We start from the raw sequence: 27,597 nt of genomic DNA on the forward strand, positions 1-27,597 counted from the left end.
CTCGCCGCCAGGGAGGAGGGCAGCTCAGTAAGTCCCCTCGGTGGCAGCTCCCCGACCGAGGTGGTCCCAGGTCACGGGGAAGTTAGTTGTAATTCATTAGAAGCAATTGCTTCTTACTTTCATAAGAAAATCAGTAAGCGGCCCCAGTAACGGGCCATTTCTGCAGGCACCCGAGAGGCACCGCAGAGCACGCTTGTCCATAAACTAAATTTTGAGGCCTTGGTCTATATTGCACTACGCAAATCCCTGTCCTGAGAACTCACCCCTAGCGTTATCCATGTTACTGAGAGCAGTACGGCTCTTCATCAGTGAGCAAAGTAAAACCCTCGACCTTCTCAACACTATGATTTTATCTGCTTTGGTTGGTGAACTATTTTCAGTTCTTCTGAGCTTGGTCTCCCAAGTAACTGGCGGTAGGATGAGAGGAAACAACCTCCAAGTTGTGCCGGGGGAGGTTTAGATTGGATATTAGGAAAAGTTTCTTCACTGGAAGAGTGGTCATGCATTGGAACGGGCTGCCCAGAGAGCTGTTGGAGTCACCATCCCTGGGGATGTTCAAAAAACCTGTAGATGTGGCACTTGGGGACATGGTTTAGGAGGCATGGTGGTGTTGGGTTGACAGTTGGACTTGATAAGCTTAGAAGTCTTCTCCAACCTTAATGATTCTGTGACTTCTTAACCTGTAAAAATCAAGCTCCTGATCAGCTACTGGACTAGCAGATTTTTAGAAGCCTTGTGTTATATTTACAAATGTGGTGAATGTAAACAGGAGCAGTAAATAAAGCTGAGAGTATTTTTACCAGCTGTGAAATGCATTTGATGTTATCAGCGTTTATTCATATTTCAGGAAGGAAATTCAGGTTTTAACTGAACATGATGTTAATGAAAGGAGACTAGATTGAAAACCCAGGAAATAAACATTCCATGTTATGCACAGTGAAGGGGACAAGCAGTGTTGTCTGTGTGCTGCCTTGCCAATGTGCTTGAAATTTAACTCAGGGCAGTCATTGCCTTTCATGGCCCATGTGCACTTTGGCTGCAGAGTGGTGGTTTTTTTAATTTATGCCAAGTGTTACGCCTCAATTCCCCAGTATCAAATTCCTCACCTCCCTGTCCTAGTCCTTATTGCTTTGGGATAATTGTGGTGCATATCTGAGCTGCCACCAGAAGGGGTGGCCTAGCGATTAGTTTCCATTGCCTCTCCTGCTCTTACATAAGTAGGCTTGTATGATGGGTGGGACCAGGGGGCTAATTATGTAGCTGAAAACCAAACTTTTTTTGTCATATCAGTTTTCCACTCTACCTTTTTACACAACAGTAGGAATATTAGCACTGCAGAACTTCTGGGTACTGGGGAAGCAAAAGAGGACAAGTGAAAGCATGTCTCCTTTGAGCACCAGCCAGGAATAATGACAGGTGACATGACCATGCAGATTTGGTCTAATACATACACATGCCGTAAAGTAAACCTAAAGAGAGGCAGCTCTTCTCTGAAAATAAACAAAAGCATCCTGTCCTACTGTGGACTTTCAATTTTATTTTAGTATTTTAATTTATTTTTTTAGGATGAAGACCCCCCTAACTCATTTGTGACAGAAGACAGTCAGCAGTGTGCTGTTTCTACAGGTTAGGACCCTTTCAATTATTCCCCTACATCTTCCCTGTAAGATCACAGGGTGGAAAAAAAAAGGGGAAGGGGCATGGTATTAGTACTCACGTAACTGTCAAGCTCTAAGCAAAATCGGAATTAGATCTAGTGACATTTTTTGGTTCTTAACCTAGGTAAGTAGTTATCAGTCCCATCTTGCAGCATGCCCTTGATCACCAGTTACTGATTTGGTGTTCTAGTAACCAGGTGTTCATTAGTTAGGTATCCACTGGAGCTTAAAGATAGGTTCAGCAGTTTTGGTTTTAATTCATTTACTTTTCACATATGATGTCATCAACACTTGAAACCAGATCCTTCAGGTGAAGCGCTTTTGCTTATTATGTTATTTTGTTTGTTGTGGGGAGAGGCAGGTCTAGAGAACAGGTCTAAAGGAGATGAGAAATTTTTTCTGGTAAAAGGCTTACAGGTGCTGGTATGCGGTTCAGACCCAAAGCAAATACAAAAAAAAAAAAATTCCCCTGAAACCACACTCCTATCTTTTGGCTTGCTCTAAGCAGATAGTAGGAAGGACAGGGAATGCTTTGAAAGGGGATCTTTTCGTATCTATGACAAAGGCAAGTAATTTTCTCAGGGCAGTTTTGTGGTCAGTGCATCATACCAGCAGTCCCAATCATCCAATTACTAGATTTTTTTCAAAGCCTTTTCTGTGCCTGTCATGTTTTCATGCAAGTGGGTTCTCATAACTTTGAAGAATTCCTTGCTGATAAGCAAAGATACCCGCCCCACATCCTCCAGATGTCTCTGTTTCTTTACAAAATTCATGATAACATCAGATTGTTGCCTCTCCTGTCATGTTAGCCAGTACTTTCTTGTTGTTACATGCACTGCGTATGATAAGTTTTGTAGGAATAAGCTTTGTTTGTTGTTTGTATAATATGGCGCGGCACAGATTTTGACTCGGACGTTGAGACTGTAAGCCCTACCATAACACACTAGTAATAAAAGCAGTAATAATAAAGGTGCCAACATTTTCTATAGGAACTCAAATAAGCTCTTCCCCACTGCAGTTGAATACTTGATGTGCTTTGTGGTTTTAATGAATTAACTGTTCATTCAACGCTACTTTTAAATTCAGTGTAATTTGTAGGGTGGAGCATTAAATTTACATTTCAGTGGGATGTAATTTTATTGTTCTGTGCTTAGTTGTGTTAATTTCACACTAATGTGAGGGTTCTTTCACTTTCTTATAGATTCCGTTTGTGCGCATCTTTTTCCAAGGGCAAAACAGATTCTGTTATCGCCTGACTCAGAGGCAGTGGTACCCCATCCTCAGAAGCCTCAGAATCCGGATGACTCGTCACCTGCCAGTCAGTTTTCCCTGGTGTACTGGCCACAGCAATGTGAAGTCATCAGGGACAGAATTGAGCACATTGGTAAGTTATTGTGTTATGCTTAACATCTTGTGTATGGGCAAAGAGGAAGCATACCTTATATGTAAATAAAGCCAAGAATTTATTATTAGTGTAAGTGAAATATTAAGAGACAAATCATTATTAGTCCAGATCTAATTGCTACAGAAGACCAAAAAAAATAGTGCAATTGAATTTGTTATACATATGCTTTATTCACACCCTTTTCCTGGCTTCCTCCCACTGCTCCTCTAGGTCCTAAGGTCAGTGGTTTCATTGCAAAGGTTTCATTCTGATGGAGGGGAGGGGTCATTTATTGCAAATTGTCAGCCTCTGGAGTCCTTTGCTGGGAGAAATACATTTCACTGCATTGTAGCCACGCAGTGTCTGTGTGGTCAGCAATCAATGACTTTACTCTGCAGTTGGAGCATCTGTTTTCCTAATGGTACCAATGCTGTTTAATGTTCACCATTGTCATCCTCACTGATGGTAAGGAAGCTGTACAGGGAACAGAGGTAAGTTTGCACAGCAAAAGTTAGTTTATGCACAGATCAGTAAGTATTTTTATTTAGAGTTACAGTGAGGATTTGTTCACAGATCCAAAAAAATGAGGTTCAGAAGGGGACTTCCTATTCCTTTATGTGCAGCTGGTATAAATAGGATTAAGTGCTTTTCAATGTGTCCTTAGTATTACAAAGATCCTAATACAATCTTCCTGTTTGTACTCCTTCTGCGTGCCTCTTTCAGACTGGATACCCACTACCCCAGAGCCATTGTACACTCCAACAGGTTTGGAGATGATGCCGCCATACCAAACTCCTGACAAAGGCACTGTGATTTATCTACGAGAAGGTGAGAGCATCCTGAAGAATCTTGCTGTCAGCTGTATGTAGATGAAGCATGTGTTTTGATCTCCTTTATCAACCTAATTCAAAGCCTGATGAAATCAATATGATTTTCTATTGTTATTGTATGGCATTTGGGAATAAATTGTTTTCCTATAGATAGGGAAGGAAATCAGTTACACAGCTGGCTCATAATCCGTAAGTTCTGCTCATAGTGTTAGTTACCTCAGAAAGTCCAGCTCAGCTCAAGCCATTGTTCACAGTGAATAACAGTATGAACTAGCCTAAGAGAGTTTGTTGTGAAAATATGAGGGGCGAAGGATAACTTAACAGCCAAAACAGAAAGTGAAAAAGATGAGGGCTGTGTAACTGCAGGATCAATGCTAAAGTCTGTGTTGGGAGAAGATTTTATTATCCTGTTTGCTGTAGTGGTTTTGATTACAGGTTTCTAAGTCTGTGCAAGCCAGAATTGAAGGGAGTTAGTTGCCTTATTCCACCATCACTGGTTGATCATCAGAGTTATTTATTCTTTCCTGTGTTTGCTAAGTTGATCCAGTTGCCTTGGATGAACTTGGAACTTCTGGCAATTGTTGATTTTGGTCTTGGGCTACTTCTACATAGATAAGAAAGGATGATAATGATTTTGCAATATTAGGATAACTAGGTGTGGCCACAAAAATTTCAGCAGCACAAAACTGAAAGAGACCTGGCATCCTTCTTGAGGTCAACACAGTTGGTAAAAGGTCACAATATACTGAAAAGCAGTGTTACTCTTTGACATCATGTTTAATTGGAAATTAGCTACTTCTGCAGTATGGGTGTACTACCTCTTACTGGTAGGTTGCTACATTTGGTGGCCAAGAAAAGTGGTAACCACTGTGTGACTAGGAAGGAACTTCTGTCCTCTGCAACTGGAGCCGCTAATTTATTGCAGGGGATAAGATGTGGAGGAACATTCTGAATCCCGGCTCCCCACCTTCATGAAAACAAGGACAGTGATTTCTGTTATGGTCCTTTAGTTGCTGTTCTTCAAAAATGCAACTTTCCACATCCTTTATTACTGACTTGAATTTCATGCACGGGTGACTGGAAGTGGTTCGTATTTCAGCCTGTACAACTCTCTAGCAAAGTTTGGTTTTGGTATCATGGTTCTCAGACTTCATTAATGAAACTTTCCAACTGAGGAGGTGAAAACTTCTGCCTTTAAGTGTGGCCAGTTCTCCCTCCTGCTCCTGAGGAATGATGTTGTGCAGGCAGATACAGGCAGTTAGCAATCCTGAGCTAGCAAACATCAAGCTGCAGCAGAACATGAGTGCTTGCTATAGCTGTGAAGGCTCTGTATCTAAACATATGGATAGTAATAGTATTTGTTGACTACAGGGTGAGTTTTTAAGTGAGTGTAGTTATACATTCACTGCCTTGAGTGTGTTGCTTTGGCTCCTAGCCTTGGGTTTCACTGGTAGCAGGACCTGCAGAGAACTTCAGAGCCCTGGAGCCTTTAGTTCTCCTTCCCTGCTTGCACCAGGGAGAGCAGAGTCCTTGTGCCAACTGGGCTGCTGGGCACTGTGGCCAGCTGGGGGTCAGGAGCCAGTGGGAGGAGGAGGAGAACTTTGGAGCCCCATGGAGTTCATATTGTCCTTTCTGTTCCTGGGACAGAAACCGCCAGCTTGCTAGCTTTGCCATCTAAGTTGTATAGAAATGCATATAATTTTTTAAACTCTAAAATAGTCCTTGCAGAGAAGGAGGATAAATAGAATGTAGGATCGGCATCTGCGCTTACGCAGATTTATGACCCGAGTGCCAGACTTCGACCAGCATGTAATGAAGCATCACATCCTGCGGGGGACAGCAGCGGCACTCTCCTGATTCCCACTGAATTTGAATTCAGCAGGAGCTGGGAGTTATTGCCGGTCTGGAAACTACCTGCTGCTGAGTTCCTACAGGCCCTCCTAAAATCTAATTTGAGAGAGATAAAATACAATCCAGTGGTGACTTCCATGCAGGAACATCAAAATACCATGATAGAAATCTCAGATTTTATTAATGCATTTCATTCTATAGCATTTGACTGATACAGGTGTTTGCAGAACCAGTTTTACTGGATTAACTTCTGAAACATTTTTCTTCCTTATTGTTAAGGAAGAGCGTGAAGAGGAAGGGAAGGGTAGAGAAACTGCGAATGGAATTTCAGCTAAACAGAAAGTGATTATTTAAGTGGGTATCCCAGCCAGCAAAGCTAACAGCCATTCTCTAACAAAAACCCCTGTACTAACTTCAATCATGAAGAACAATACACTGAATATGGCATCTTTTGCATATGGCAACAGTGATTCAAGGAATGAAAAAAAAACCAACTTACAGGATCTTGGCTTTACATGACTTCCCTAAGTGGTACTGTCACAGCTTTAATAACACTGCAGGAGAGAATAAGACAGACTGCTGCAGGATAAATCTCTAGCACAGCCCCAGTCAAGCAAGGGCAGCCACAACTCCGATTTGAACAGGGGCTGCTGTGCAGCTGTAACCCGCTGTATGGCCCAGGGTCAGTCCCCCTAACTGGCAATGTGGTAAGGAGGCAGTTTCTCCTCAGGAGGATCCAGCAGAAAGGAGATAGAAGCAAGAATACAGCAGCGGAGAATACAGCAGCTTGGTGACCAGTGTCAGGCCACCAGTACAAATCCTTCATTTTGCTAGTCAGAAAGTTATGTGGTGGGGAATTTCAATTCTGGCAGATAAAACAGCCGGTTTGAAAACAGCAGTGCAAAACCCACAGTCTCACAGAACATAGTTTCAGCCTGGAATACATGCAGTTTTCCCCTGTCCTCCTTTTTCCTGAGCTGTCCCTAACCCAAGCATCAGACCACAGCTCGTGCCACTGAGGTCGGCTGGAGCTGCCAGCTCGGGTACACTGACTGCAGCAGGATATCTGGGCTCCCGGCTTTTGGCAGAAGAAATGCATCTTCCCTCTCTATTTTGTGGGTACAGTTTAGAGATGACAGAAATTTTAATTACCCCAGTTTTCCACACCTTTGTCACTATACTGATGCCAATACAGAGAAAGCAAAAAATGTTAAAAATAATTCTTGCCTTGGTTCTGTAAAGGGAGGATCATTGACCATTAAAATTATGCCAAGGATATTCTGGAACTGAAGCAACTTCCCAACCAAAAAAGTAAATTCTTCCTGATGGCAAATTTAGAAGTTCTGGTCTTTAATGAACTACGGTAATGAAGATTGTAGTAAAAAGTTCAGTTATGCTTCTGTGAGCCTCTCATCTGAGGAAAAAGTAGCAGAGGAGAGCAAAAGGACATATGGGCTCACACAGCATTCTAAATGTGATGTGAAAATGTCACTTGCAATATAGAAGTGATTGCTGCTGGGTCTAGGCATCATCTTTTTTACTTCTAGACTAGAATAATTGAATACAGAGATTTAAAAACAAACTGATGGCAAGAGTTGTCAGCTACATGATTTCTAAGTAGAGAAGTTGTCCATTTGACTGGTGAAAAGACCTGGAGGAGCTGAGTCCTAGAGTCTTTCCACCTGGCTCAGTGGCTTTGCCAAAGTACAGAGTATGAATTGCCCTTTGCTCATGAGAGAGACACAGGCACCTCCAAGACAGAGTCAGATCTTAGGCTGTCTGAAATCCATACATTTAAGTAGGAATGGGCAGCAAAATCTTTGTATAATTTCTTTCACGCATACTTAAGATATGCTTTTGAAGCTCATCTCCATTCAGTTGTCTGTTTCTAGAAGGAATGCTCAGAAGGATGCAGGTATTCCCTAAAATGAAAGGCATCTGTTCTGCTCCTTCCCCTAGCTAAGAAAAACTCCTGCTTTATGGATTCCCGAGTGAGAGGTCTCTGCCCCGTGAAGCAGATCCTCCATCAGAAAGGGGACAACACACTGATCTTCGAAGCACGGTTTGAGAGTGGGAATTTGCAGAAGGTGGTCAAAGTGTAAGTTTCTAGTCTTTTTTTTCTTCTATTAAGATGGAGTTATTATCAGGGTAGTTATTATCAGCAGCCTGCTGTCAGTTTATGAGCAGGATGTGTTACTCTGTGTTTTTAACTTGTTTTACAGTAGTTGAATAAGCTTCAAAAGTAGTTTCAGGTGACCTTCACATGAAATGGTCTGGTAGCCATTCCATAGCACTGAATGTTTCCTATAGATCCTAATCACCCACACAAACTGAACACCTTTTCTTAATCACCTCTTTTTAAAGCATAGCGTGGAGTATGTTTTTAGAAGTCCTAGTTACTATTAAAATCCTAATGAAGACAGCAGTTGCATTATTGACACACTTGGTGCAATTAGGCATCTTTTCCTGGCAGCCGTGTAGACTTTGATTTATGACAATGTAGGCTGGATATGCACCTGATTCACTGCAGGGTGCTTTTTCATGGCAGTCCGCATTATTTGACACTACATCATACTACAGTGCTAACCAACATCCCATCTGTGTGTCTTCTTTCTGCCTACCAGCAGTGAATTTGAGTACCAGCTGACCCTGCGCACTGACCTCTACACAAGCAGACACACACAGTGGTACTACTTCCAAGTAAGCAATACACAGGCAGGGATGCCGTATCGCTTCACTATTGTCAACTTTACCAAGCGTAACAGCTTATATAAATGTGGCTTGCGGCCACTGTTGTACTCAGAAGCCGATGCTAAGAAACACAAGGTTGGCTGGCGAAGGACTGGAAATGAAATCAAGTATTACAAAAACAATGCAGGCCAAGGTAGACGTCAGTATTTCTCACTCACTTGGACATTCCAGTTCCCTCATGACGGAGACACCTGCTACTTTGCCCACTGCTATCCTTACACCTACTCCAACCTGCAGGAATACTTGGTGGCCATCTCTAAAGATCCAGTGAAGTCCAAATTCTGCAAGATTCACATCTTGTGCCATTCACTGGCAGGAAACATAGTGTATGTTTTAACTATCACCAACCCCAAAAAAAGTGGCAACAGCACAGAGAGGAAGGCTGTGATAGTAACTGCAAGGGTGCATCCGGGAGAAACGAACAGTTCCTGGATAATGAAGGGCCTTCTGGATTACATTCTTGGTGATTCAGGCGAAGCTCAACTGCTGCGGGACAATTTTATCTTCAAAGTGGTACCCATGTTGAATCCAGATGGTGTGATTGTGGGGAATCACCGCTGTTCTTTAACAGGTCAGGACTTGAACCGCAAATACAGATCTAACATGAAGAAATGTTATCCTTCCATCTGGTATACCCGAAACATGATTGAAAGGTAACCTCATTTTCTTTCCTTTTAGAATAGATGATTTTCCTTTCCACTGTCTCTTTGTTGGTGTGATTTCTCTGTCCCTTGCTGTTTTGGTGTTGTTTACATCTTTGCCCCGTACCCAAGTTGCTCTGACTGTTTTGTTTACATTCAGTTGCATTTCAGAGTGGGTTTTTTTTTTCTTTAGTACTCTGCAGGTTCTCCTTCCATATCCTTTGTCTATTCCTGGTAATAATTTATATCTCCAAAGTAAAACAGTTTTAATCAAAACATTTTCAGCGTATTTCTCCCCACTATCCTCTGCCAAAATCTACTTATCAAATTCTTTATTTCTCTGATTTTCTTCCTTTCTGGCATACACCCACATCCCACAAGGAACTTACGTTCAGAATAGATCCCAGATGTCCATTTGACGACAAAGATTGCCAAATTCGCTGTATGTCTTGCTACAAATATGTTTGCTTTCTTATGCAGACTTCCATTCACAGAGGCATTGATACTCTGAATATAAAACTAAACCTTCGGGTATTAAACTAAACCTTCAGCTAGTAAACTAAACCCCTCTGGTTTAAATTCTGTTACAAATTAATACAAACAAGACTCTTGTGCAAAAAGCCAGTGTCATAATTAGTACATTTAATGTTTTTCATCTAGCTACAACCTATTTTAAATAGATCCATGTTCTTTCAAATGAATGTTGTGGCATGTAGATCCCTAGCTTACAGGAGGTGAGCACTGTGCCTCTCCTTCTTTTCCATGAGAATTCCTCTTTATCTTACTGTATGGAGACAGCCTGCACTTGTGAATGCCCTGTAATTAATATTAATTATGTCTGCTGAAGTGCTACTGACCTTCAGCCTCATATTCAGCTGCTGTTGGCTGAGACAGATATGTTTATTACTGCTTCCTTCTTAGCTCCACTGTGGATTTCCAACTGTTGCCCAGAGTAAAGCCCCAGCTGACAAGCTGTGGTACCATCACATCTTCCCCACAGCGCTCTGCTTTGACATGAATTTGGCAGTGGGGTTGTGGGCTGCTAAACCCCAATGTGTCTACCTGCAAATTTTCTTTAAAAAGTTACTTAAGCAATAATACATTGCAGAATCTTGGCACATCATAAAAACTGATGTCTCCAGTTTGATAAAGGAAAGAGTATTCCCTGCCATTTATGCTTCAGTCTCATAATTGTACAGCATGTATTATTCAACACATGTAGTGGGTTTCAGCTGTATGACATGCTCGCGTACATATCTACAGAGCTGAATGTGTATAACTCAGCCTGAGAGAACATATGGACAAAGGCTGATGATGCACACACTCGTATCTTATTTCTGTGCAGTGACAAGTGTTTTATTCTGGAGGGAATGGAGCTGTTTGGCTCTAATCTAGCACACTTAAGTTTATCTTAGAGCTCAGAGTATGAAACTTGTACAAAACCACTTTTAATAAAGTATTCTATGTCATCCTGTATTACAGAGTGATGGGGGAACATGATGTTTTTCTGTATTGCGACATCCATGGTCACAATAGGAAACAAAATGTCTTCATGTATGGTTGTGAGGGAAAGCAGCAAGCAAACGCACCATATGTGCATCCACGTGTCTTCCCACTCTTGCTGAGCAAGAGCTGCCCAGATAAGGTAAGCAAATGTCTGGCTAGAAGTTTACTCACCTGAAAATTCAAGCACCATCTGGGATCCCTAATTTTTTGTTAAGGTATCACATTTACTAAAAGACTGCACCTCACCCAGTAAAATGATCTTCAATTGCCTAAAACTAGAAATGGTAGGAATATAAAATTTTAACTCCTCTGAAATTCCAGCACTCTAAAATATGTTATGCTGAATTGGGACATAAAGTTAGCATTTTTAAAAGACTTTTTCAAAAAGAATGAAAAAAATGGAATATCAAAGTAATATTGTTTTACCAATGTAAAAAACTAACATTAAATATTGTGTACTCATATATTAAATGCAGCTTGAAAATATATCGTAGAATTAAAAGCAAACAAGCAAATAAACTAAAGAAGAAAAGTATTTCTTCATATTGAATCCTGTTTAAAGCTTCTGTGGAAAATTGTGTCAAATTCACCATGTTTGTGTAAGATATTTCAATTAGGAAAAAAAAGTTTAGTAGGAAATGATGGCTTTTAAAATAGGTCATTTTCCAGCAAAATCTGACTGCATCAAACTTCCTTTCAACCAGAAAGGTTGCAAAGGCTCAGGAATAAAACAACACACAAACTAACCTACTAGATGTCATTGCATACTTGCAGCTAATGGTGTTTTCCTCAGATATCAATAATGAGGTGGTTGTGAGCTCCAGATCAGTTGCATCAAACTGTTGGTCTATTAACTCATGAGAGAAGAGCTATTCTAACTTTTTAATAAATATGCATGTGGGTATGTAACTCAGCTGGTCAGCTGTCTATATAGGATTGTTTAGAAACAGTAAGTACAGTCACACAAAAAATTATTTGCAGATGTCTTAGAAATCCTTGAAGTTAAATAAACTTTTAATCGAGGGGCTGGTATTTCACCTACATCTCCATTATACCAGTAATAACAGTATGCTCTGAGCTATGTTGTGCAATATTCAAGTCAAATGAAAACTCACAATTGTTTACCTGGTAGATAAGATTTAAAAAACTTGAAGGATTAAAATGGAATTATTGCATCTTCCTACTTACTTATAAGGCTAATGCTGTACTTGTCTTTTAAGTTCTCATTCCCAGACTGCCGTTTCAGAGTACGAAAGAGCAAAGAAGGCACAGGTCGAGTGGTAATGTGGAAGATGGGCATCAACAACAGCTACACCTTGGAAGCCTCTATCTGTGGCTCTAAGTTGGGTGAGACAATTCCCTGCAGCTATTTAGTAGGAATCATCAAACATGACCTTTACTTTTGGTTTTTCATGGAAAATGGTAGTTTGAGCTACCTTCCCTTTGTTGCTGTTCTGTCTTATTGGATAGAAATGAATGACGATTTAAGAGTTGGGAAAAACACTAAAACTAGGGCATTCACCTAGCAACCTTTAGGCCACCGCTAGCATTATTGCATATGTACCATGAAAGAACAACATGAGTGGGTGGCAAATTAAAAGCAGTAACTAAAGCCAGTTGTATTTTTAGGAAATTTTGTAATAGGGAATCAGTTAACTGTGCATTGTAGTTAACCCACTCTGAGTGGATAGATTTGTTCATATAGGCAGAATAATCATCTCTAATACCATCTGTATAGAATTCCAGCAGTCATAGACCTGTCTAGTATCTGTCAGTGAAAGGTATGTGAGTTTGCAGTCAGCCGCCATCCTGAAATATCACAGATCCCTAGCAGTCAGCAGGATGACTGACGTTTTAAGTTCTGTCTTGCTCCTATTGATGCTGCAGGCTGCAGACAAAGCACCCATTTTGATATGAAAGACTTGGAGTCAATAGGACAGCATTTCTGTGATGCTCTCTTGAACTACTGTGCTCATAACAACGAGGTAAGGGAAGTCACTCCTAGGCCTTTTCTCCTGCCTCAGTTCATCCTACTGTGACAAAACATAATACTCTATAGCAAGCAATAATAAATTTGATAATTGCTTTCTTTAAGTGGTAGACTAAATTTATGGTGTTTCTTATTATTATGTGTGCCTGAAGGAACACGAGAAAGTAGTGAAACAGCAAGCAAGGGTGAACTCCAAGGTCCTGAATTCTGATGTCCTAGACTGGGATTCCAGGTAACTTAGAACTATTCAGTTACGCCCCAATTTATTATATGTTCTCTGCAGCTCATAAAGAGTGCCAGAGTAAATGTTAGAAATGTTACTAAAATTAGACTTTTAATAGTCACACTCCTTAATTTAACACTCCTTAAAAGATTGCATACAAATCTTGTACCCAAACCTTAATAGCCAGTTCATTGGAGGTAGAGCTCTGTGTCTACCCCAGGTGGCCTTCCTGAGGAGAAATGAAACTACATTGGTATAAAGCTTGGTTTATTGCTTCACTTAAATCAGTATGCTTTTTTTCAGCCTTGCATTTTGCAGAGCAATCTAGCCACAATATAAGGTATATTATTTTGGCTTTGTGTAAACCTAATTTTATAAACTGTGGAAGATGCTAGTCTGATTCCATTTAGCCAAAAGTGTTAAGTTCAGGGTAGTTGATAGCAGTGCAAGAATCTGTACGCTGACTAAACAATACACCTATTAAACATCTGCACCTATTAAGCACAGCTCTTCCTGTGCCAGTGCAGACTGTAGGTGACTGCAAGATCAGTTGTGCAAGTGGTTTGTGAGAGGTGAGCATTTATGTGTGAACAGTTGTGGCCCTATGGTCATTTATTAGGGAACAAAACTTCTGTACATTTCTTTTTTGGGGAAACATTAATAGGTTGGATCTATCTCATCAAACTTTAAGTGCCCAGAGTATAGAAATCAAGAGCTGAGCTTCACAATTGTTGCTGAAGTGCAAGGAAATAGAGACACAGATCTTAATGTGTCATCAGAGAACTAGGAGGAGGCACGATGTGAAGAAAGAGGATGGTGTTCTGTGAGAGGATTTAGGAGGGGAGAGGGAAGGTGTGTGAAGCAGAACTAAAAGAAGCCTAGGTAGAAGCAGGAGATGCCATCTGATTAGATCACATCTCTTTCAGTAACCAAGCTTTCTCTCAGATGACAACGCCCATGTTTTGCAGGTTAGCTGTAGGTCTGTAAAACTAAAACCTAGATCGGGAAGACAGGCATGTGGAAAACAAATTTACATCTCTACAGCTAGGATTGCTACAGAAAACTGCTAATGTTTGGAATGAATGCTGCAAAATACTGTTTGCAATCACCGAAGTTGGAAATTAAACAAAACAATGCTTGTCTTTCACAGCAGCCAAACTTCTGACAGCCCAGGCTCCTGTAATCTTGTTGCAGTCCAGCTAAAACTAGGTACTAAGGTATGCTATGACTTTTTCCTGTCTGTTTACATCTCTATCGTGAATGCCACTGGGAAAGAATCACTAGAGTTTAACAGGCTCTATTTTGAAGATCCTTAGGATTAAGTCAGTCAGAATAGTAATTAACAAATCAATAGCATATAGAGATACAGTCCGAATTAACAGTGCAAAGCAGTAGTAGTAATTTTCGCTATAGCTTAACCCAGATTGTCCAGAAGGTGGTGGTTTTGGTCCAAAAGAAGGTGGCTTTCTACCTATCAGGTTCTGCAGTACAGCTGAGTAAGCAGATGCAGCATCAGGGTGAGGCGGAGGAGGGCACCAGCTTTAAGTACAAGAAGTATGGTGCCCATCTACACTGGTGTCAGCCATACTTTCAGATACCCAGTTCAGAGTGTTCAGGAGTGTGTTCTTCTATCACACATGCAGGCAAGTCATCACACCGGTGCTAAGAGCTGTCAGCATCAGACTACCCCATTGCCTACTTCTAATATCATAGGCAAACGTAGCCCCAGATTTAACAAAGTGCTTTCACTGGAGGGCAATGAGACATTTTATTTTCCTGAAAACTGTATTTTCTTGTTTTGCTGGAAAGAACGGGTTGAAACATGTTTTTTGTCCTTGTTTACTTGGTGTTTCTTTGGTGCCTGTGATTATCATAATATTTACTCAAGATGTTTCCTGTAGATAAGCAAAACAAACTTTTGTGAGTGTATTACATTTAGAAAGCTTGGGGATGAATTTTAGCCAATGATAATAGTCCTGTAAATTGTTGCTTCCTGTCTGTGACATAAATACAGTAAATAAACAACAGTAAAAGAGGAAACCAGTACCAAGGCTCTGTACTGAGTGTGTAAAACTGAAGTGACCCTGTAAGACTTTGCAAAACATGCAGATAGGCATTTCAGATTACTGGGCTGGTTGACAAATTGCATGGTTTGGTGTTTTAGATCTACTTTGAGAGATGATCGTTTGAAACATGATGTAGTCAGATAAGCTCTGATGAGTGTGCTTGTGCTGAGGGAAGCTGCCACGGACCCCTTAATGTGCTCTGCCCCTCTCTGGAGACATTTGTCCCTGGAGGAGTTATACAGAGAACACATGTTTGTGCAAAGTCCAACAGTTCCATTTAGTCCCAATGCCATCCAGAGTTCAAGCAAAGCTACTGGGTTTTGTACCTAAGGAAGGTGAAGTCCAGATAGACTTTCCATTCACTCAGCCCACCTTGGGGGTAGTAATTTCTGATGGAAGGGCTGTGAGGGTGGTGTTGACTTTTAATGTTTATCCACACTTGAAATTTGTTCCCCTGTTCTGTTCAGTGCTAAAGAACAAAGCAGGAATTCCCACCACTGATGCCATGGTATTTCCAGGACTATATTAGTTACAGAAGGTCAGGCGTAGTGTGTTGGATGAAAAGTCTCATTTTCATGGTCCAAGAACTGGTAGCACAGAGTTGGTGAAAGTATGCAGAGAAGGGATGAGTTTTGAGATATTTTTTCCCTAATGAACCCTCTGTCATGTTCGTTCTTACAATGCTACCTTTGGGACTGAGTTTATTTCTATGTAAATGATAAATCCACATGGGCACATTTCCCCGTGCTGCATTTAAAAAAAAAAAAGTTATTATGGACTGTAAAGGTAGCAGCATTTTCAGGATAACACCAAGTATTCTGGGTGTTTTAGTACTTCTCAGCCCTTCATGCTTTCTTGACCCACCTCCTCTCATCTGGCTGGCAGTATGCCTGTGCATGGGAGTGTGACATGGGGCTGGCAGCTGTGAGGACTGGCAACTTGAAAAAAATTTGCCCAATGAGCTTTTTGAGTTCTTTTGCTAAAATTAGCCTTGTTTGTGTCGAAACTCTCACCACGCCAGTCAGTGGGATCAATTTCATTTTTTTTCTGACATCCATAAGCGCCATTTCCTTGTGGTCTATAAATGGTACATAGAAGCAAGGCAGGCGGGTTCGCCTGAAGACTGTGACTAAGCTGTAGATTGAGCAGGCTGCCACGTAACTCTCATTCATAACAGCTTGTTGCAAAACATCTGTGCATGGTATTCATCCCAGGGATTGGGATTAAAGGCCCTATAATGAGATTTATCCAGATGACATGGGAACTGTGGAACCCTGTTGGATAACTGTGATTTCAGAGGGCTTTCATACTCAGAAAAAAGAATTGGAGGGGTGTAACACTGCTTTAGATAACCAAAGTCCAGACAAACACAGAAGACCACTGCAGAAAGTTGGGGTATTGTTTCTCGTCCATTTAGTTTAGCCTTTAAACCTGGTAGACTTGCTTGGTAATATACATAAAAGAAACAACCAAGAACAGAGAAGGGCAGGGATGCCTTCCTAGAAACACTTGAGAAGAGCCATACAGAACCCACACAAGACCTTTTGTTAAACCTTAATTACTTCAGGGTCTGTACTAAATAATGGATTAGCATTTTCCTCATCCTGACAGGCTTTTCATACCATGTGTGAGCCATTTAACAGCCACTTTCTGTCCTCCTTTGTCTCCTCCTGCCACATTCCTTGCTGTGTATTGCTTCCACTTATATCCCTCTGATGTTCAGTCCCTGCCATGACCTAGTTTAACACACTAATCAAATGGGAAACAAACCCAGCAAAAAGAATGAGAAGGTTTTCTTCTGGGTTAATGAGTTAAATCAGCTCACAGAAGATCTTTCTAAGCATCAGAGCCTGTTTAAAGGCTGGAGGATAACACAGCTAGGAGCAGGGACCAAAGTGGCAGAGCTTGGAGTGGGTGGGGCAGGAACAAGGACAAAGCAAAAGAGACTTTCTCCTTCAGTAGCAGGAACCTCTTAGGAGATCTCAGAGGTGTGTGAAATCACAGCTTTAAGGGATTACTCAAACCTCCCTATTTCAAAAGTGACTGCACTTTAGAAATGAGTCACTAATTTAATAAATAATAAAGAGGAGGCTTTTCCAGCAGAGATCTCTGCATATAGAGCCCACCCCATCATGTGCCTGTCTTAGGAGGGGATGAGCATGTTCAGGACTGAACACAGCTTTGGCCACCTAAGAGCCTGATTCTGTAAGGGTATGCCTTATAAACACCAGTATACCTTACAAAGCTATTAGTTAAGTGCGGCTTCACTAGGCCGCCTTCTGTCATTTCTGTGTGAAACATAGGCAAAGACATCTTTCATGCAATGAAACTGTATGAATTGCATTCATGCATCTTTCATGCAATGAATTAAAGCACTTTTGCTGGATATATACTAGGAACAAAACACATCAGAGTGAGACTGTAACTGTGTAAAGAGAGTAACAACAGTTTATCAAATGAGCTTGAAAGAACAGTACATCACAATTCCTGCAAGAAGTTTTTTTCTTTTGTTCTTCTCATGATTATGTGCATTTTCCCATGTGGATCTACTTCAGTGACTAATTAAGGTGGTTATATCAAAAGACCAAAATTTCTGTTGTTGTTCTTGATGGAAGTTCTTAAAGGCATTTGAAAAAGGCGAATAGCAAGGAATATCACAAGTACAGTAGAGTTTTTGACAGAAATGCATGCTGGAGCTGTACATAACCTTCAACAGCAGTTTGCTGATGTTCAGCCTAGAAAACTATATGGCCCTCAGATGTAAAACAGGAGCACTGTTATTGTTGCCTAGAGAAAGCAAACTGTCATTTGGAAAGAGGATGTCACATTAATATTTTAATGGGTAGCATTCTTTTATGTACATAAACATTATAATGCTGGCTGCTTTATTACTGCTTTCATTGATTCAATAGGTAGACCAGTGCTTCCCAAGCTGCATTTTATGCCAGTCTTCCTTTTCAGAAGCCCCTACATTGGAAAAACAGAGCAGTGGCAATTAATAATACTGAGAAAGCCTGGCTCCCCAGGTTCCCAGACTAAAAATAAACAAGCCAAATTGAGTAGGAAGTGAGGTCCCTTGTCAATATGATATGTTTGTGTCCAGGTTCATAAATATTTGCTGAACAGAACAGCATAAGGAATTCAATCTTGAGCAGCTTGCTTACATGTGTTCCTTCTGGCATTGTGATTATCATGTTTATTTGCAATTGTTTTTCTTTGTAACTGTAATAGTCCCTCATGAGTGAAGGGGAGGAGAGGGGAGGGGAGAGAAAAAAGAGGAAAAGGGAGAAGCCTGATCTTTACATGTTGTCATGGTTTTAGCTGGGATAGAGTTAATTTTCTTCACTGCAGCTGGCATAGTGCTGTGCTTTGGACTTAGTATGAAAACAATGTTGATAACACACAGATGTTTTAGTTGTTGCTGGGTAGTGCTTGTACTAGTCAAGGACTTTTCTAGCTTCTCAAGCTCTGCCGGGTGCACAAGAATCTGGGAGGGGAGGGGGCACAGCTATGAAAGCAGATTCAAAGTGGCCAAAGGGATATTCTATATCATGTAACGTCATGCCCAGTATGTTAACTGGGAGGAGCTGGCCAGGGGAGGGAGGCAGCAATCGCGGCTCGGGGACGGGCAGTGTTGGCCGGCAGGTGGTGAGCGGTTGTACCGTTTGTGTTTCTGGGGCTTTTTTTTTTCCTTTTTTCCTTTTCAATTTTTTATATTATCATTATTGTTATTATTGTCATAATCATTATTATAATTATTTTATTGTAATTATTAAACTGTTCTTATCTCAACCCACAAGGTGGTTTTTTTGTGCTTTTGCTCTTCCGATTCTCTCCCCCATCCCACAGGGGTGGGGTGTGAGCGAGCGGCTGCATGGTGTTTAGTTGCTGACTGAGGCTGAACAACGACACATGTTTACTGTTTTCCCAATAGTTATAGAACCCTTACCAAGATTCCCCTGTCCTAACCTAGTGTACACTCCTTGAGCAAGCCATGAAATGTCTGATCATAAAGATGGTAATACCATTTTGTCATTCAATCTTTTGGAACTTAATAATATTAATAATTCATATTTCTATTCTGTTTCACAGACTCAAAGCATTGAAACTCAACATAAGATATTTCAGGTACTTGACCAAGAGAAAAAAGGTAAACATTATGTGTTTAATTCTTAAAATCCTAATAAGACTTTTTTTCCCCTATATTCCCAAACCTCAGTAAAGGGTATGTCCCAAAAAGATAAGTACAGAGTTCTTTGGCTGTGATTTCACTCAGTCTCAGCATTCAAAAGAGCACATTTTTCTTTATTTTAAACTGTCTCCATCACATTATTACACTCTGCTTGACTGATTGCAAATGGTCTCACTGGAGGAAAACTGAACCCAGGGCAAATTCCAGAGAGGTGAAAAAATATTTGTTCCTATTGGCAGTAAGGTACACACATTTGTAATAATGTGCTCATTGTTCCAGAGAGACTAGAGGAGAAAACATTCATTGAAGTCAAACAAGGCAGCCCAAATCCTGTGGAAAACTGGTATCAACCAGCACTTTTTGGTTTCAGTACAGACAAAATGAAAGAAGCAAATGCAGAGGCTAAGGAAACAGAACTGGAGGACTTGTGTCATTGCAAGCACAAGAAAATCTGGGAAAGATTTAGGTGTCAAAGTGAACAAGTAGCTCAACATGACTTATCTTCATACTGTACCATGAGGACAAATACAATTTTTGCCTATGTGAAAATAAGAGGAGGGAAAAGCTATCTTGACTTCTTTGTAGAACTTCTTTGAGACTAATACTGAATTACTTTGACTGCTTCTGGTGTCATCATTATTTTAAAGAATTTTTTGAAAAAGAAGAATGCAAAAGAGAACCCCCCAAAGTATGTAAGAACTGGAGACAACCTCTTGTCGTGACACTTAAGAGAGTTCAGCCCACTTTATGATGAAATGAAACTTTATGGGATGAAAATTGTCTCCTAAAATGTAAGGACCTTCTTCAGTAGAGTAGCTAAAAGTAGCAAAGACAGCCTCAGTCCATGAAAAATAAGGCATGAGAAGCTGTGACAGCACTTGATAACAGACAAATTTGCATTAGAAATGAGAGATGCATGTTTTGGCAGGGAGTCAGAACACCCATTAGTGCAAACTGCAGGAGGTGTAGTGGGTTCTCTGTCCCGCTTCAGTCAAACACACAATCTACAACAGGGTCCACAGAAAACTGAATGAAATTGCTAGCCTATTTTTCAGGATAGGCAAAATGGATTATTAAATGATCTGTGGTTCTTTCAGGCTTTAAGTGTTTTTCTTATGTTTTTCATAAACTTATAATTTTAATGTTTCACAGAATAGGCTTTTCACAGGAACGTAGAGTTTATTCAATCCAGGTGTTTAAGGATAGCGTTTGATAGAGTTTTTGGTAGAGTTTTAACAGAAGATGTTGCTGTACACAGAGTACTGAAAAGCAGTGGAATTTTTTATGCCTAGTGTCAGACTTTGAGGCCTTGCAGACACCCACAAAGCCATGAAACAGCCCGCTATCAAGCATACAAAATCAGCAAGTTAACCTATGAAGAAAGTAGCAAAGTAGAAATGTCCTGAATACAAGGCTACCTGTCCTCATCCCATAGTGCCATTGATTTTAGCCATTATTATAATTTTTATTTATTCCAATAAACACCTCTGAGCAGTGTTAATTACAGTTTTGTGTCACTTCTCTTAGATTCTTGCAGCTCGTATTATTGGCAAAATTTTGCAAAGCCAATAGTACATTTCTCTTCAGTTCTGGCCTCTCCTACGCAGTTAAACAAGCCTCATGAAATATTCCAAGAGTTACAAAAAGAAAAAAAAAAATGATTCTTCTCATTTATATAAAATCTTTAAAATCTTTTCCAGATACCATGTCAGTGAATTATACAAAACAGTACATCAGCTGTTGTTTTCATAAGCAGAGATCTAGAATTCCTCAGTGAGGACTGGATGAGAAATATTAAAATAGTCATACATACTATCTGTGTTGTAATATAAATCTGTGAGTTGTATAGATTCATAGGGAGCTATCACAGATCACTTAAACAGAGGACTGTGAGAACATACTACTTACTCCCTGCCTACTTTAAGTATACTGGAATTTATTCTAGGACAATCCTTATTCATCTGAAGTTTTCACTTTGGGTGCTGAAAATCTAACAATGTCATGCTGTAGCAGTATGTTTTAGTAATAACTTTGTTCTTGTCTCTGAATTCCTGTCTTGTTTTTCTCAGACATGCACCCAGAACTATTCTACCTTATGAGTACTTTGTTTTTGTCTTGGAGAACTTAACCATTAAAAAATAAAAGAAAGTGGCATGGTAGCTAGAAAACTAACAGATGAATGCTTTGTTTGTGAAAGGATTTGTAGGAAGTATGTGCCTGTGATAGGAGAGGACTGGATTCACTGATTGAGGGGATCCTGTGTTCTTAATGTATTTTTTTAAACTATGTAAATGTAATCAGAAGGTTTTTCCTGTGTTTTGCCATCCCTATTTTATTTTGGTCAGGTGAGTTAAATATTATTAATGAAATTCTTTATCTTACAGTATAAGGCACCTCTTTGTTTAGAAAAAAGGAGCTTCAAAATGTTGTAAATATTATTTATGCCCAAGAGACTCCCCATAGACTGTCAGACCTGGTTCATCTCACCAGTTGACCACGGACCCAGTAGTTCCCTGCCTCACCATACCCCGCAGGTGAGGTATTTGCAGTGTACCACTAAAGCCAGCTGCAGCTAACCTGGTCCAAGGCCAGGTGGTAAGCTGCATCTGCTGTGTCAGGTCATGCTGAGAGAGAGGCCAGGAGCCTGGGCTGCAGCAGTGACACTGCCACTTGAGGAGATCTGGTCTTCACCTGCTGTCAGTGCCGGGGCCATGCCTGTCGCAGGAGCCGACACGCTGGAGATCCATGTCTTGAGAAAGAAGATACATGAGCCACCTGCAGAATGGAGGGAAAAATTAAGTTAAAAGTGACTCCACCCCTGCCAGTCTCTAAGCCTGGGTGCAAATCATTACAGCTGTAGCTGGCTTCTGTGGGACAGGCAGTCCAGTTACAGTTTAAGTACAGTACAATTGAGTACATTTAAGTGTTAAGACTGATGAGGGCTTGCCTACCAAAGAGGAGATAATAAAGGATGCGGTTTTATAGGCTTTTTGCAATCTTAGGTGACTTTAAAGCACTTTCTTCCCCAGCTGCAGCTGTTTGTTCCTAGCTATTGTGTACCCTACCCAAGGGTAAAAATGTAACAGATCATGTTCTTCTAGCATTTCCTGGAATTGATGTTCCTTAGAGGAAGGAAGGGAAAAAGGAAAAAAAGCCAAACAAAAAACAACCAACCAAACAAATCCTGACTCTTAATATTTTGTTACTGTGTTTTTTAGATCCTGACTGGAGTACTATCCCACAGTCCGTAAAACACTTTATATCACGTTTACTCCCTTCCTACAGCTCTTCCAGAGATTTCTTATCAGTAGGGTGTGTAGTGACGGGAGGTGCTATATATGTAGCTGAAGAAACAGCTTCTAACCTAAAGGTTGCTGTCACTCAGGTACTTTTATCTCACCTGCACTGGACCCCTGTTCAGCTGCTGCCTGAATGCAGTGGCACCACCACTCTGGAGGCTGCCACACTACTACTGGCTTCTCTAGGTGCTGACACTGCTCATGCCCCAGGGCACCTTGTTCTTACAGAGCCAGCACCCTGCAGTGAGCACTAGCAGCTGAGCAGCTTGTGAACACATGCCACCTGTCACGATGAATCAGCTGGCACCAGATCTTTTCTCCCACTCTCAGCCATGTTGCTTGACCAGTGGGGCTCGACATAGTACTCGTGTTCTGGAGCTGTCTGTTATGACTCTAGTCCAGTGTCATTTGAATGTCAAACACTTTCTTTCCTTGGAGCAGACACTGGGACTGAGAACATGTTCTTCAACAGAGGCGCATGCTAACCAAAACAAAATAATCATGTTGCCTTTGGTACCTTCATTTCCTGATTTACAGTTCTACGCACAGTGGGACAGTTTCAGTGAGAACTACCTAGAATGGCTTTTTCCCAAAATAGTCTTTATTAGGCAACAGATGAAGAAGGGCAGATAGGCTTGTGAGTTGGAATCTGCTCAATATGAAGAAAGTCTTAATCCCCACAACTAGTCATCTGAGTAAATGGCTTGATGCCCAGCGATGTCTGCTTACTGTTACAGCAAGTAGAGTTACAGTAGGTAACTATATCAGCCTCAGCCAGTTATGTAGTCTGAACTTGCCAAGACAAAATTTGGATGTTTCATTGTATTGGGGTTTTTTTAAGAGATCTGATATGCACTTTCAGTATTATTTTTTCTACTTTTTACAGTAAAATTGCCAATTACAGCCTCTGCCAAACAAGTAGGAGCTGATTTCAGGTAGGATACTGTTATATTTTAGAGGTTTCTAGGATTTTTCACAAAGCAGGAGTAAGAGAAAGATCCCAGCCTGATTTCTCTGCAAATCCACTCTCCTCCTTTTTATGCTCCTCTGACATTGTGCAGCATTGGTTTTCATTCATAAACTAGACAGCTGTCCTTGGCCACTTCATCCCATGGATGAGACTGCAGTGGAAGGTGATATTAGAGAAGCAGAGAATCTTCTTTCCTCCATCTCATTTGGAGCACCGAACACCCTCCTTCAGCACATAGCTGAAGCTCCTGTCTCCTGCTTTGCTGGACTCACCAGTGCAGGGCACTGATCCGGTGTTTTTCTGGAGGAAGGGATGATTGCTGCTGCCTTGGGAGGGAGGGAGAAGACAGGGCCGTGCAGCCACTAAGAAACAGGGCAGAGGTGAGAAAATAAATCCAGGCTAGCTGGCACACGCAGTCCAAAACAGACATTTACTAGTGTGGAATGGCTGGATATCTTAATATCACAATATGGTCACGGTGCTGGTGCATAGCTCATTGGTAGAGCGTTCCCTTCACTTCTAGGTCCTGGTGCTTTGGGGGTGAACAGTGAAGGTTGTACACTCTTATGGGTGCACAAGGCCCCGTGGCAGTAACACTCACAGTCAGTGTTGATTACTTTCATAAGTACCCACCTACTGATAGCATAAAATGTTCTGTGTCTTGCCAAGTGTACATGTGGCTCCTCTTGGGTAACAGAGCAAAGTGGAGTTAGCTAGCTAGTTGGACCGCAGCAGATCCTGCCACAAACACTTTATGAAATAATACATATTAATTTGTTCACACTAAATGATTTCACGGACTCCAGCTTGGACTTTGCTACACAAACCTCAAAATTTCAGGTTTTCTCCTGATAAAAGAGGAAAGAAATGTCTTTGGTGTCTGTCTTTACTTCTGTGATGATAAGGTAACCCTCTGCTGTCTCTGTGATTGGTTCTCCTGGCTGACACGGAAAGGATAGTGGTATAGTGGCTACATTACATTGGCAATAGTGTCCTTAAGATAGTATGATGGCATTGTGGTTCGTTGTAGTTTGAAATACAGTAAATTGCTTCCTTTCATTTTTCTTTCCTTTTTTTTTCCCTCATATGATTCTTAGGAAATGCTTCAGGCTAAAGTAGCAGGAATTTTACTTGTAAGGATTTTCTATTTTGCACGGTCATCTTTATGTGTATCTTGTCATGAATTTGTGTGGAGGTAAAATATTTTCTGGCCTGACCTCTGTGTGTTTTAGCTCTGAGAGTCTCACCCATGATGCTAAAGGTAATCATGAAAAGCCATCTGTGCCACAGGAGGCGGGAAAAGGTGTGTGCCGAGATACAATCCTATCCAGAAAACAAAATTTCCATTCATCCAGCTCTAATATGGTCTCCCAGAAGATGAAGAAACACAATGGCAAAAGTGTCTCCAAGTCTACAGAGGAGACATTTCAATATTTAAAAGGTATCTCAGTTATTGTTCTATTAGAAATATACCAAAGAATAGGATTAGTTCTGTCTGGTGGGTTTCTTGGTCTAGCTATCTCAAGGTACTGAAAGACGTAAGACAGATAGCAGTACGTTAGCAGTCCTGGAAAACTCCTACGTGTTCAGCAGCAGCTGATACACTGTGACAGATACCAGAACTGGTGTCGTAGAGCTTCCTGGCTGAGACACTTGAGGTCCAGAAGCTCATTAACGTCTTTGTGAACAGCCCAAGAAAAAGAGCTTGGAAAATCTCAGCCTAATGGCAAAGGATAATGGCTCTTCTGCAGTTACTGGTGGGAGAGGCTCTAGCCACTGTTTAATTGCTTTTCATATGTATCAGCATGCCATAAAGGCATATACAGTCTGATTCTGTGAAATGTTGGAATTAGCCTTTCCAGAGGGGGTCAATAGAATATCATATCACTGGAGCAATAACACCAGGTCCTGTGCCTATGGCTGAAGTTTCCACATTTTGGTACAAGATTTTGAATCACGCTGTGGCTCTCTTTTAGTCATAATACCACAGTTTCTTGTGAAGGAAACAAAAGCCATGTACTTTTTTAGTAAGTAGTAACTCTGTGGTAGTTGATACAGATTTGTTTTTTCCTCTTTTTGGCTCAGGTCATGATCATAGTGCGAAGAGCAATCCAAAAAAGGCAGAAAGGAAAATGAAGGAGAGGCTCCCCTCAAAAAGTACAAGGCCCAAGCAAACCAGGACAGCAAGCCAAGATGTAAATTTTGGGAAGAGTAAATCCTGCCAGGCACAACACACACTGCAGTTCTCTCTGCCGTTACTGCCTGAAGCAAAGAACAGACAATGTGCTGCAAAATATCGGGGTGTATTTTGGAGCCCCAGTTCTCCAGCCAATGAAGGCACATGAAAGTGTATTGTATCTGATTTGCTTAAACAATTCCCAAGACTTTGGCTATGGATTATGACTCTACCAGCGAGACAGTAGATACCTGCAGAAATCAAAATTCTTCGTGTTCTTTTTTTCCTGAAAAATAGTTCTCACACCCTGCGTAATGTACAGATCAATTTTCTCTTACCACATGAAGGACCAGTGTAGCAGGGAGTCTCTCCTGAATATAAAGTATCCTTTGTCTTAAACAATATATACTGCTTCTGTGAGGCAGACTCCACTTCCAAGAAGAGCTCTGTAAAGAGCTAAGTGTTGCCCCCCTTCTTTTTTTTCCTTTCTTTTTATTTTCCCTTCTTCACTGTATTTGGAAGTTTTCCTAAGATTCTCAAGGAGAGGGCTGAAGCAGCTGAAGCCACCAGTCCTTGATCATAGTAGAGAAACTGGAGAGTCATAAGCCACAAAAATCATTCCCCCCTTTACCAACAAACCAAATAAATGTAACACTCAAAAAACATCTGACATAACATCTGTATGCAAATAGACAGTCAAATGCAGTAATAAAGACAAAAAATTAGATTCATAGGCACAAGTCATCATTACAGGACCTCCCAGAGACAAGTGGGTCAGCTTTCTGTCAGGGCTAGAACTGTTGCATGCATGGTGAAGGGCAGCACCTTCCAAGCTAAAGGCTGCAGCCACTGAGGCACCAGTCCTCAGGAATGAGTTCTGGGACCCTCACATCTGATACACTGTGGGATTAGGGTTCAGTCTTATGGAATCCTAAATGCAGCCCACACACAGGACTCCGGCTCTTAGGTTGCTGACCTCCTTATGACAGCTATAGCAAGAAAAGCATAGAGTTGGTTTCGTTTCGCTGAGATTTAGTTATTTTTAGTTGTCAGCAGATTACAGATGAGAAAAAAATAGTAGTTTTACAATTTCTTCTGAATAAAAGTGATTTCTAAACAATGTAGAAGAATAAGACTTGAACTCCAACCTGTCTTCTCACCTGTCTAAGAGCTCCCACAGGAATCCCTCAAGTCTGGTACAATGGGGCAGTACTAGGTATAGCTGAGAGGGGGGGTTTTGTAACTAGGAACAGAGTTCTGCTGTGGAGATTCCCTCAGGAATGAGGACCAGGTCATGACCAACTTCTGGGAAGCAAGTGTAGTAGCTTACTTTTAAAAAAGCAGGCTAAAGTAAGCAAAATGCGTTTGAAAGTGTCAGCACATCTCATGCTTTACTTGTGATTGCTAATATTGCTAGAACTGCTGACTGTTGCTGTGTGTGTTTTAACTGCACCACAAGAAACCATGAGCTGCAGAGCAGTTTATCCCACTGTAAAGCCACGTGATCATCTCCTTAATGCACACAAGAAATTAACATTTCTATTTCAGGAAACAATTCCAGGAAGAAATGATTGAATAGCAATTTAGTGGAAGCTGGCTCCTGGGAAGTGCTCTTCTTTCCCACCCACAGGCACCATGATGCAGCAGCCCAAACACCCCATCCTATCTCTCCTACTTCCAGGCACACATATGCAGAAGCCCCGCTCTCTTTCTCCTCTCTCTTCTTGTTCTTTCTCCATGAGACATGCTGATGATCATCCCCCTGCTTACCCCACCCCACACCCAACTTATCCTCTCCAACTGCTCCATCATCAGACAGACTGAGCATCTGAAGCCAAAGGGGCAGTCAGAGGAGACCCTTAAAATGTCCCTAGGAAGGAGAACAGCAGGGCATATTGCATCCTGCCCAGCCTTCAGGCACAATCTTCCCTGCCCAAACACCTGAAAGGAGAAGTCAGGTGAACTACCTGCCAGACAGTCAGCCAAAGATATGGAAGGAGGCCTCCAGAACAAGGTCAGTGGTACCAAGGGCAAGTCTTGAGCCAGAGGTTGACAGTACC

At 41.2% G+C, this 27,597-nt stretch overlaps 3 protein-coding genes and 1 long non-coding RNA gene across 4 annotated transcripts in view; 2 read left to right on the plus strand and 2 right to left on the minus strand.

Annotated features, from left to right (window-relative positions):
* Positions 1-2,964, plus strand: LOC142050659 (uncharacterized). The gene is made up of 3 exons (XR_012658082.1): positions 1-27; positions 1,566-1,626; positions 2,888-2,964. It is a non-coding gene; the product is annotated as an uncharacterized LOC142050659 (long non-coding RNA).
* The window catches only part of LOC142050762 (histone H4), a 223,180-nt gene that overhangs the window by 181,168 nt on the left and 14,415 nt on the right, over positions 1-27,597 (minus strand). The gene's annotated exons all lie outside the window — the stretch shown is intronic.
* The window catches only part of MGP (matrix Gla protein), a 228,501-nt gene that overhangs the window by 93,459 nt on the left and 107,445 nt on the right, over positions 1-27,597 (minus strand). The gene's annotated exons all lie outside the window — the stretch shown is intronic.
* Positions 2,959-25,941, plus strand: AGBL3 (AGBL carboxypeptidase 3). Its single transcript, XM_075079578.1, has 13 exons — positions 2,959-3,042; positions 3,766-3,870; positions 7,683-7,821; positions 8,348-9,127; positions 10,598-10,760; positions 11,842-11,968; positions 12,509-12,606; positions 12,764-12,843; positions 13,985-14,051; positions 18,993-19,050; positions 23,278-23,326; positions 24,594-24,802; positions 25,447-25,941. Exons 2-13 carry the CDS (start codon positions 3,816-3,818, stop codon positions 25,704-25,706), a joined length of 2,085 nt encoding a protein of 694 aa, XP_074935679.1. The 5' UTR covers positions 2,959-3,042; positions 3,766-3,815; the 3' UTR covers positions 25,707-25,941.

The sequence above is a fragment of the Phalacrocorax aristotelis genome, chromosome 1 (genome assembly GCF_949628215.1).
Source record: "Phalacrocorax aristotelis chromosome 1, bGulAri2.1, whole genome shotgun sequence".
In the NCBI taxonomy this organism is placed as follows: Eukaryota; Metazoa; Chordata; class Aves; order Suliformes; family Phalacrocoracidae; genus Phalacrocorax; species Phalacrocorax aristotelis.